General features: G+C 42.4%; 2 protein-coding genes across 2 annotated transcripts in view; both read left to right on the plus strand.

The window, feature by feature from the left end:
* The window catches only part of CUL5 (cullin 5), an 87977-nt gene extending 85259 nt beyond the window's left edge, over positions 1-2718 (plus strand). The window contains exon 19 of the mRNA XM_019524651.1: positions 22-2718. Coding sequence (XP_019380196.1) covers positions 22-216 — 195 coding nt within the window. The 3' untranslated portion in view covers positions 217-2718. The remainder of the gene's footprint in view (positions 1-21) is intronic.
* An 8266-nt stretch (positions 2719-10984) lies between these two features.
* ACAT1 (acetyl-CoA acetyltransferase 1) overlaps positions 10985-12344 on the plus strand; it is a 16817-nt gene continuing 15457 nt past the window's right edge. The window contains exon 1 of the mRNA XM_019523784.1: positions 10985-11033. Within this exon, the coding sequence (XP_019379329.1) occupies positions 10985-11033 (49 nt within the window). The remainder of the gene's footprint in view (positions 11034-12344) is intronic.

Below are 12344 nucleotides of genomic sequence, written 5' to 3' on the forward strand. Positions count from 1 at the left end.
CCCCCCCCCCCCCCCCACCAGGAGGCTATTATCCAAATAATGAAAATGAGGAAGAAAATTACTAATGCTCAGCTTCAGACTGAACTGGTAGAAATATTGAAAAATATGTTCTTGCCACAAAAGAAAATGATAAAAGAGCAAATTGAATGGCTTATAGAGCACAAATATATCAGAAGAGATGAATCGGATATCAACACCTTCATCTATATGGCATAATTTGAAGACTGTAAGATGCCGAGAACAGATGCAGAAGGGTGCTTCAGCAGACAGCTGCAACAGTTTGTGCTGCAGAAGGACTCATTTTGACTTGCATTACATATTAAAATCCCTGCCTTGCCTTACAAGAGGACTATGTTTTGCCAATCTCATTCAGCTAGCATGATGGCATTCCCTTCATGTTGCACACTTTTAACAGCATGCTGTTTTTGTGGGGAAACTTGCATTCATGAAGAGCCCATTGTGAGCTTTTTAAAGTAGATTTGATTTACACCCACCAGGAAGAATACAGGTTTGGGTTTTTAGATGAACAGTACTTGCACAAGGAAGTTACTCGAATATTCATGCACTGAGGAACTGCTATTAGTTTTGTTTTTAAAAAAAATGCAATTAGGACTAGAAGTAGCACTTTCACTTTGTGTTTTTGGATCAACAGAGTAACATGCTGTCCACCTTTTGGTCCTTTTTTATGTATAACATTTGAGAGACATACACAGATGCATCACAGCTGATGACATGTATTTGTTACAATAACAACCTGTTGGCTCAAGCAGTGCTTCAATATAGTAACTGGATTTTTAATATTGACACACAAGTGATGTAAACATATTTCCAACTTGTGGATGTCTTTTTTTTTTCCTTAAGCAGGAGATCACTGTTTTATATTGTTTGCTGTAAACATATGGATATACATTATTTGTTATCTTGCCTGGACAGATGGTTTATTACAATCCGTTTTGAAGAGGTGAAGCTTCCTTAGTAGTGAGTGATTCACCTTAAAAACCATGTTTCATGGCTGGGTCTGTTTATGGTGAACAGAAATATTAAGTGTATTCCATTGTACATTTAATATTTTTCAGATGTTTAAGTATGACTACATAATCTGAATGCATTAAAAAATTGATGAACAACTTCCCCAAATGAGCAAATAACACTCTTAAAGATCCCTGTGTTAAATTTTTCACTGGTATACATGTATAATAGAATCACATGTGGATATTCTGGTGCTTTCACTGTTGAAAAGTCAAATCTCTTTTAAAAAAAACAAGCAAGCTGCCCTGTAGTCAATAGGAGTTGAAAATGACCCCTGAAGGAAACCTGCAAAGGCTTCATGGAGTTTCTGGTTTGCAGTTTTTATGTAGAAAGATTGTATCAAAATACCTGTTGTGTATTTGGCATTTCAAATGGTACCTCTTTGTCCTTTTTCAACAATCTTGAGTAACCAGTTGGCAGTAATTTACCACCAGTGTTCTGAAATGTCCCAGCATGTTCTGGCATCATGACATCAGTACCATTGGAATAGGGAGTCTACCTTTTGGGGTGAAAAAAGAAAAAAGGTAAGTCATCATCTTTTACTCAGTGTGATTTGAATACTCTTGTTTTTAATGTGCCACGAGGCAGGCCTGCAAAATTATCCTGAAAATGCTACTAGCCTAGGTACAGTCTATTTTATCTTATATGGTAAATAAAATGGCAAGAGAGGATGTTCAGTTGTTACAAGAATTGAAAACTTGCCCTAAGCGAGTGGGGATCGGAATTTTTGCATGGTTTCTGCAATGGGTAAAGTAAGTGTTTAAAAAAAATCTTCTCTAGATGGATATTTCCTCCCCTTCAAGCAGCTACATGTTCTAGCACTAAAGAATGGGCCAATGTGAGTTCCTTGGAACATTGCATTTTTGAATAATTTTCTGAAGAAATCTTCAGTTCTGAGATCAGCATCATGAGCAAGCAAGAGGGAGGAAAAAATGAGACACTGAAATCTTGTAGCTTGCATTTCTTTATTGATCTTCATAAATGGATAATATTAACAAATACATTTTACCCTTTTATGTTAGCACTGAAAGATCAGATTCGTAGCCCTACAGTGTTTCAAAATCAAAAGTTAATGGTGCTTTTTAGTTTGGCAGCAACACACTTTCCACTATTTTCACAGTTAAAAGTTAGTTTTAATAATGGAGATCTTTCTGTACATGCTGCAATATTTTCAGCATTTGTGACTTGATTTTAAACTATAGCTAATTAAATTCTCATTTAGGAATACTAGGAAAGGGATGGCAAAGCCATAAACTTAAAATATTTTAAGGATGTGCTGAGCATTTGCGGTTTCCAGTGTTTGACGAGAGAAAATAGCCATGATACACTGTCACGTGCAAACAAGCTCAATATGAAACTAGGTAGTCCTGATTCCTAAGCCCTTAGCTAAGTTTAGGGAAGAAATTTGAGATTGACTTTCATAAACTTATGTACCAATTGTTTGTACATTTAAGACAGCAATAAATTCTTACATGCTAGCTATCTGCATACCTCCCCACACACCTAGACTCGCTTCTTTTTTTTAATTACAACTTTCATATTATTTAAACGTTCTTCAGTGTTTGGGCAGGGGAATTTATAATTGACAATGTACCTGTGGCATTGTTCAGTTTTCTTTAAGTATATATAGGAAAACATGTTATGTTTTAAAAAAATGGAATCTGAAAATCACACCAGCAATTTGCTAAAGATGCAGAATCATATTTAGCATCCTTCATCAGGTCACTTTCACCAAAATGCACTTAAAGCTAGCGTTACTTGGGCATGGGGAGATATGCAGGGTGAAGTGTCTCAAGGGAGGGGAATGTTCAGATCTAAATAAAAAAGAGATGTTCTTCACTTGCAATATGGCAATGATGCACTTTTTTAAAGTTGAATTTTTAGCTGTGAATAAATATCTCCAAAGAGCTAGCTTAACAGGTGCTGCATCTGAAAAAACATGTTGCCACACACTGCCATGATGAGTAGGTATGGAATTAACATATAGAAGTGAAAATACAGAAAGTGATTTATCTTTCTCTGTAGGAGTTTCATTGAGTTAAGAAATATTGGTAAATCCTTCTTTGTCCCAACAACTGGATAAGGTTTCAATTCTGAAGTCTTCCATTTTTCCCTTTCTACTGTTGGTGTCCCTGATATTTACTTATCTAAATCTCTTGCATTTATGTTTGAGCATAGTTACATTTCCAAAACAAATAAATGGTGGCTTTCTTTTCACCTTTTTTCTTAAATTTAGTATAAAATGTTTTGAATACTCAACATTTTACATTTATTTGCACTGGGATGCCACTGTCCTGTAAGGTGCAAATTTAAAAAAAAAAAAATTACAATTGGGGAAAAAGATTTGATAGTTTTACAGAAAGCTTTGCTATCTTAAACTCAAACTGTTTTTCTGTTTTCATCTAAATGACTGGGATGCTATCTTTGTAAATTCTTTGAGGTCATATTTGTGAAATAAACAATACATGAAAGCTTCCCCGTCATACACTATATGTAGTCTGGAGTGTTGAGCAGACTTGAGTTCCTGAGTTGTAATAACTATCTACATATGATATTTACAATTTTGAATGTGTGCCACTACATACCAAGATGATAATGCTGTACAATTTTGAATGGTAGCAGTTTCTGTATGGCAGTCCAGCTGAACTATTTTGATGTACTGCTTAATTTTTGAATTTTATTTTTTAAGTTGTATAATTTATTTTCTTGCAAAATAAAAATGTAATATAAAAGACTATTCACTTTTTTAGCAAGATATTTTGGTGTCAATCCCTGCAATTTTTTTAAGTTGAAGATAAAGTACTTTTAGGTCATATTTGGAAATACTACTGTGCATAATATAACCTAATTCCAGCTTCCAGTGCCTTTTATGAGGTGATCAGAGGACTAAAAGAAATGAGAGAACAACATTTTTAAGTCTTTTCTTGCATATGTAGTTTTGGGTTTTTTTTGAATATGTGGGAGTATAGTATATGTGAAGCTATTGGAGCTTTCCTATACTTTAGGAAAGTAAATCCTAAAGACTTAAACAAGTGGAATTCAGAAATCCTAACCAGGCACCTAAGTTCCTTTTACAATACATTAAGTGGTGAGTAAGAACAAATAAATTAAGGGGAGGGTGTCTGAAATCCTGTCTCCTACACTGCAAATTGGACTTGGACACCTATGTGAGACTAGGGTTTACAGCCTGAAACACTGTGCTGCACCTAAATCATCCCTTTGGGCATGGGCAACTAGTTCACTCCTTTCTCCTGTAGCACCGCTGGCTGAGGAGGAGGTGAGTGGTGACTATATAGTTAGAGTGGACATTGGCAACTGTTTGGAGCAGTGGGCCACTTCAAAGGTAGACAGTCACTTCTGACTGATTGGCTGGCATCGCTGCTGCTGTTTCTCCTGCTACTAGTGCTAACCTCCCACAGACTTGCCACAGATTTTTCCTGATGCCAGGGTGCCCCAAACACCTGGACTTGTGGATTGGATCCAATTGCTCGGCAGGCCAGACACAGGCCATGGACTGTAGGTCTGGAATAGAGCACTTGTCCAGGAAGTGAAAGACTTTGGGTGCCTGTGCGTGACCACAGAGGCTGCTCCGACGTGCTATAATTACAGTGTATCGGAGCAGATTCAATTAATCGAGCCTGCTGGAGTGTGGTAGCAGGCATCAGCATCCCCATGCTTAAAAATGACGGCAGGGGCACTTGAACTAAAGCTTCTCAAAGAAGCTTTAATTCAAGTGCCCCTGCTGCCATTTTTAATCCATAATGATAAAAACATTCTGACATTGTGGTCTGCCTGAATCCTTCGTAACGGAAGAATTGCTCTTATTTTTTTTCTGTAGTCAGTATAGTCACTGCTTTAGGCTTTGCTGTTCTGCTTCAAGTTGTGCATAGTGCTGTGCAACCAAGAATGCAAAATCCACAGGGCCAGAGCCACAGCAAAGAACATGGGAGCACTCTATAGCCCAGTAATAAGACCACTCCCCTTGTGGGGGGGAAGAAGCCTGGTTTTCAGTCTCCACTTCCAATATATGTATTTAATACAATAACTTATTAACACACAGTACATAAATAGTCCATGGAGCAGTGACCAGAATGCAGGTATTCCCCCACTGTCAGGTGGATGTCCTTATCACTGGGTTTTTTCAGATGCATGTTCCATCATGAATCTGGAATTCTTTGCTGTCCAGTGGTCTGGCTTCCAAAAGGAAGGGGGAGATTGCTTCTATCTTAGTTTGGTTTACAACTCAGTGGTTAGCATTCTCTTGGGAGGTGGAAGATGTGGTTTGCAGCCCCCTCAGGCTGAGGAGAGCCTATAACTCAGGTCCCCATTCTCTGGGCAGGTACTGTAATCAGTAGGCAAGCACAAAATGTGGTCAGTGGCACTATCTCCTGTTCTGGTTTTTTTTTGTTTTTGTTTTTGTTTTTTGTTTTGTTTTTTTGTTTTTTTGTTTTTAATTAACATAGCTTCAATTCATGTGGGTGAAGTATGTCCCGAGCATTTACCTGTGACCCCTGTGGGGCATGTGCAGGGAATCTAAAATGGCATGGGACACACGAGGAGTGCCAAGCTGCTTTGCTCTGCCAAGATAGCAGCGTGGCTGGACATGCACAGGAGCTGAACTTTCAAGTACATAAGTTTTCTGGCAAAAGTGTAGGTGTCTACAGACTCAAGTGCTGAAGTATTATGGCAGGGACTTTATGTATTGTTCCCTTGGGCTTAGGCATCTACATTCTTCTAGATGTACATCAGATGCTTAAGTGCTTTTTTTCCCACTCTTTAATCACCTGGCATTCCTTTTTAAAAATTAACTGTAACTTCACAAGGGAAGATTTATGAAATTGGGAAATGTGGCAGAAAGTTCTCATTGTGGCTCAACAATTTTTACTGCATATATTTAGTTGATCATCTTTTTTAATTGTATGCACCTCCATGAAAGCCTTTGGCACATCTTTGACTGCTAGATACTTCCCAAAATACCTCACACAGCAGAATCTCAGATCATAACTTTTTTTGATTATTTGATACCGACAAGTTGAGGGAACCTTTTGGACGCTGATACTACATGCATAACATAAGTCAAGGTGCAGGAAAACAACACAGGCACTGTTACTGCTGTGATGGGGGGGTGTTTATTTGCCTGTCATTGCCTTCTTGCCTGATTTTAATTATTTAAAGTGCACCATGTTCTTCAGAATGTCCTATGCCTTCTGGTATTTTCCAAGTTCATAATTCTTTCCACTGAATGCTTTTTTTTTAATAATTCAGTGCTCGTAGCTATTTTCAGACTGCTTCTTATAGACAGACACCTTCACACCCTGCTGCCAATTCTTCTCAGCTGTTTAGTAGAGCTTGCTGCTGGGGGTCCATTGCTTGTCCTGTGAAATCTTTTGGCAGTACATGTCTGCTACCCCCTGCCAACTAGTCAGCTAAGCATGATGGTGATTTTTGTGTAATTTATGTACTAGGTATATTTTTATTAAAAATGCCAGTATTGTAAGCATTGGGTAGAAACTGTCCTAAACTTCTAACTTGGAACAATTTTCAGAATCAAGCAAGTTATGCAAAGGTGAAGGGATCTCAATTTCAGTCTTATGAACAACTTAGTTCCATAATACATTTGACTGTTCCGCTCTTATTCCTGTGGTATTATATCTAAACTTCCTTGCTACATTTTGGCTAAAGTAGAATTACTTATCATGTGTATTGCCGTGTCACATGACCTTCTACTTCTAAGATCTTACCTAAATTGCATTCTTGGAAACTCTAATCTCTGAAATGTCCCGTGGACAGCAGGAGTCTGATCCTCTGACACAATCTGGGAGCACATGACACTTGGCACCCTCTTCCATTTTTTTCCATTAAGCTTCATTGTATGCTGTGTTCGGTTGCCATGGTGCAAATGCCTGCACTTCATTGGTGTTGGCAGTGTGACTGTGGGCGTCCTAGTATATGAATTGTTTGAAATTGTTCTACTGTTTTATAAAGTGCTTTCAGTGGCTTCTGGATGAAAGGCAAAAGCACTATTGAAAGCATGAGAATTATGTTTAGTTCTTTTAACATCCTTCTTCACTATTGTCATTTTGAAGAGGTTTGGGGCATACTTTGATCTATTCTGATTCACTGATATTCATCAAGTATAAAATTTAAACTCCTTTTTGCTTCCTTAATTCTAGATTTTAGTTTGTACCACAGTCCATAGCAAACTGATGTTTACATAACTCAAATCCCAGTGTAAACTTAGTTGTATTTGAGACATGTCTGCTTCATGACTAAATCTTGGTTTACAATTTGAAGAATTCTTAGATAACTTTATTTTTCTGTTTTAACATAGCTTGTCTTGGGATCTTATCTTCTAGTCCACAGAAATTACTGTTCATTTTGCAGAAAACATTGATAAATTACCTGATACACTGGCTTACCTTTAAGATGGGTACAGAGAGCTTCTCCTGTGTTTCCTAACTCATGCTTCTTTGGTCTTCCAGGTCAAGAATTATTCTAGGGTGGCAAAAGAGACCATAAGATTTTAAAGTATATTCAATTTTAGCAAATGTTTGCTGAATTAGAAAACACTTTTTTTTTTATAAGTGCAGTCTGCATTGCCACATGGCTGTAATGCAACCAAGAAATTGAATGAGACCTGTAAACTTGGCTTTTGTTTGTAATTTTGGTTCATTTCATAATCTAGTATTAGAACACATACCCATTTCACATTCTTATACTCTAGTTTAAAAAATAATGCTAAATACTTAAATTCTTTTTAAAGCCAATATCTGAACTTATTCGCATATCTGTTTGTACATGGTTGGTGTCCGAGATGTGGCTCTCTATCAGAAATTGGGTTTTTAGTTGATTGTTATCTTTTTAAAAAAAGATTTAAAATAAAAGCTATTTTCCAGTAATTGTCCAGGCCTTCCATCTTGTTACAAGGAGTCAAGGGGGAAAAAAGGAAGAATCCTGCTGATATTTATGTAAGTCCTAAGGTTTGCCTTCTAATCTAGAGAGCTTCCTATGTTACAGACCAAAGCAAAGGCTGACGCCAAAGTTTGAAAAAGTACTTGAAAATTGCACCTTGCCTCAGAAGGAAACCAGATAGGAAGCAGTGGAAGAAGAAGAAAAGAAAAGAATACCATCATTGGTGATTTCTCACCCCCTTCAGGCCCTGTCAGGATATTTCTCCTGCTGAAATATAAAACCAGCATTTGGTATTTGAGGGGACAGTTTTTACCACCTGGTGCTGCTTCTAATGCCCTATATCCAAAGGAGGAATCCTTAAATTAGAAGAAGTCCAGCGGCTCATGTGAGGATGACAGGGTTGCTGCCTGACTTGCCTTGTGGGTTTTAGATGTGGCTGGTGGAAGGACAGGGTTTCTCCCAATAGACCAGGATGCTGGCGAGGGATGAAAGGAGTGCAGCAGCCAAATGTCTTGGGAATTTGCAGTAAGTTATCATGGGACTGGTGAGGAACTTGGGGAAGCCCAAAGAGGGCCTGATGGGCAAAGTAATACTTGAAAGTAGGTAAATGAAAGGAACTGGCTGAATGGCGGAGACTAGTCTCAGAAGGTCATCGTTGTCATCTTGTGTCCTGTTCAAGATCGATGATGGGTATTTAGCAGAATTTGCAGATGCGTTAGAATCTGACAGGGCCGCGAGATGAGTGCTTCTGCTATGGCTGCTGTGGCAGTCAGAACTCTTCGAAGGTCTTAGTCCTAAAGGTTCAGCGGGGGAAGTATGCATCCATGTTTCTAGGCAGTTGGTTCAAATAGGATTCTGAAAAAAGGGAAGAGTAGTTTTCTGGAAAGCCGACCATCAGAAGAGGTCCCCCTCTCCTTCACCCCCCCCAATGTCGTATTTACATTTGGAAATGTCGCTTGCAACAAAATGTGAACCACTTTCTGTGGGTTGCAAAACATACTCTACAAAGGTGGAAGTTGGATAGCTGGTCCTATATGAGTAGCCTGTGGGGGAAGGGGCTTGGTCTCCAGTGACATAGTGTTTCCTGCTGAACCTCTGGGTGGGGCACACACCCGTTTTCATTTTTACCACTTGTTTTTAGTATTTGCATAATAACATTTTTTGTTTTAAGTTTTCCTTTCCTTTTTTTCTTTTTGCTCCTGCTGCTGCCACTGCCACCACCCCAGTGCAGAGTGACAGTAACGGATAAGCTTGCAACTTGCTTGGGATTAAATGAGTGTGCGCGCTCCTTTTTTAAAGGCCTTCTAAAACATCCTCTAATCTCCAAACAGTTGGCAAATCTTCTCTTTCAAGGCTTAAGATTACTGTCCATGGAGATGAGTACAATAAGGTCCCAGTCATGACCAGAGCTCTTTTATTACTATAATGCCAACATTAATATGCCAAATGTGCCTCCAGCTGACTGTAACAACCCCCTAATTTTTAGTGTAAAACAACCAGAAGCAGTCAGGTAAGCATGAAGGACATTGACCCACATGTGCAATGGGAGAGAGCAGAGACTATCCTCAGGCCCACTTGGACAGTGTGGTACATGAATGGTGGGATACCTACTTAAGTTCTGGGGAAAGCTGTATCTTTCCTCTCTTGTGGCACTGTAGAAGAGAGATGCCAGCAGTAGGGAAGATGGATCTAAAAGGTCAGGAAATAGGACACTTGAACCTTGGGAATGATGGGAAAATTCTGATGGAAGGGGCAGGTAAATGCTGACCGGTAGAGTATGAACTTTTGAAGTATGACAAAAGTAGTTTCCCCAACCACCTCTTGTCAAACTCAGGCACAGCAGGAAGCAAGTGTGGTTTAGGGAAGCGAGAAGGGTTTTCTTGACAGCTTGGCTCAGTTTGGGATCTCAGCCTACACAACAGTGTGGAGGAGGACTTCCCAGAGCAGGGGATGGTAGGAGGATGCTGAATCTCTGCCTGAAGGCTGGATTTGATGACAGCCTCTAACTCCTGGGCAGAGGATTTCCAGGATGGAATGGAGGGAAGTGTGCGTTTGAAGGAAAGGACTAGCTGTGTTGTCTCTTCAGGTGGACAAATTGTTGCTATAGAGCCCTAGACATGATAACCAGCCCACTAGTAGGAAAGCAGCTGCAGGGAGGGGGTGAGAGGCAGCAAAAGGAATCTGGCAAGTTGTGTGGAACCGAAGCAGCAGCAGAAGGAGGCATCGGGAGCAGCCAGGCAGCTGCTAAGAGGCAGACATGAAGCAGAAGGAATCAGCATGTCTACACTGAAGCAACCAGCACGCTCTGACACATCACATCACACTTCAGAGCTGGAAACAAGCCAATGAGGCCACAACTGCTCCCAAGCTTACCAGAGCCTGAGGTTTTGAGAACGGTGGCAGACCAAAGCTCTGGAGTGGCCTCCTTGGCACACTTCCCAAATATGGAAATATCTGAGGGAACAGGGTTGGAGCATACAACTGCCGTGGTGTAGATACCTCCTCTCTGGGTACAGTTCATTGAGCTAGCCTTGGCAGAGAGAAGTTGGGTAGGTATTGGGGTTAATGTAGGAGTACGGGCAGCCCCCGCTTAGTGCACTTAATTGGTTCTAGAAAAACTGAGCGTTAAGCAGAACAGCGTTAAGTGAAACCCATTTTCCCATAGGAATTTGTGTAAATAAATATAATTCATTATCAGGGTGCCTAGAAGCAGCGATGTGAGCACCTGGTAGCTCAGAGCCAGCTCGGCCGGTGCTGTGCTGTTGCTGCCTGCCCATACCTGGGCTGCAGAGGCAGTGCTGTTGGTCCCTTCCAGGCTGGGGGCGGTCATTGCCACAGTCATGGTTCCTCCAGGCTGGCTCCCCCTTCTCCCTGCTGCCATAGCCCAGCCTGTCCCCATAGAGGCCCTGCTGGCCCTCGCCCACCCTGGCCCTGGGGCACCAGTGCAGGCCCTGCACTCATGCCCACTCGCTGCCACTTGTCTCCCTGCCTGCTGCTGCCATTTATTTCCCCGCTTTCCCGCCTGCCTGCCCACTCTGGCACCATGTGCCTAACTGTTGTAATGAAACTTGCTGAGCACTACGTGGAATCAGGTATGAATGTGAAATGAGTGTTATAGTGAAACAGCATTAAGTGGCGGTTGCCTGTAGTTATGTTTACACTATGCTGGCAGTATTTTCCTTGCTTCTGGCTTTACTGACTGCCTCACTCCGCTGGGCGCCCCCCCCCCGCCATGTCAGGGGCTTGTTTTTTGCCTTCCTCAGAGTCACTGGGTGTTGGCTGCAGCCAAGACTGGGGGTGTTCACTGGGGTGTGCCAGTGCTCTTGCTGGAGCTAAAACCTGAAGGTTTCTGGTTAGAGCATGAGCAGGCACAATGCAGCCTGCCAGGCCATTCTCTCCGGCCTGCGGAGCCCCTAAAAATTTTAGAAAATGAATATTGATCTGCCCTGTGCTGCCTGTCATGTGGCGCTCTGGCTTGCCAAAACTCAGTAAGCAGCCCTCCGCCTGAAATAATTGCCAACCCCTGGGTTAGAGGGTCACCCTCCCTTGTCACCGTATTTGTGGTTAGTAAGGAATCCTGCTGACCCCATCTGTGGTCGGGTTGGTACAGACTGCCGGGGCAAGGGGGAAGGTTGTCTTCTGTAGTGGGGCCGTGACCCTCCTTTGGATGGCTCAAGTGTATTTTAACACCCCTTGCCGCAGCACGACAGTGGACACTGCCATCTATCCCCCTGCTTTCCAGGTGGCAGGTGAGGGTCTAGTGTGTGTACCAGAGCGGCCGGTGTGATTGTAGCGAGTCCAAGAGCGGCTTTGTAGGGGGTGGTTTGGAAAGGGACGAACCTATTTCAGGCAAGGGTTTGGACTCGGTGTCTTCCTGCCCCGGGGACAGGGGGTCTGGACCCCACGATCTCCCAAGACCCCTTCCAGCCCTGGTGTCTATGAAATCTGGGACCTTCTCTCTGATCCGTGCGGGGCAGAGATGTGTTTACACGTATCCGGTGTTGCTAGAGCCTTTGCGTGTTGACTACAGGCCAGGCAGGGGCTTGGGCCGTGGTGTCGAAGCTCCTGGCTCGGGGGTGTTGCCCCTGCTCAGTGTCAGCCTTGATGCTCACTGTATTTGGGGTGAGGCTCTCGACCCCATGGTCGGCTGGCCTAGAGCGATGGGGTGACGGTGGCCTCTTCCTGGGCTCGCCGCAGCACGCATCGGCGACGTGGTTCAGAGGCAGGACGCGGGCTGCCAGCGCCGAGACCAGGGGCCTGTGGGGTGTTGGGACCGGGCGGACCCTGCTTGCCCCGGGGTCGCCGGCAGCCCAGCCTCGCTGCGGAGAAGTGACCCGGCAGCGGCAGCAGAGCTGCTGACGGCCGGGGGCGCTGCCCGCTTTGCCCGTGGCGGCCTCACCTCG

The sequence above is a fragment of the Gavialis gangeticus genome, unplaced genomic scaffold (genome assembly GCF_001723915.1).
Source record: "Gavialis gangeticus isolate Ggan-Ray unplaced genomic scaffold, GavGan_comp1, whole genome shotgun sequence".
NCBI lineage: Eukaryota > Metazoa > Chordata > Crocodylia > Gavialidae > Gavialis > Gavialis gangeticus.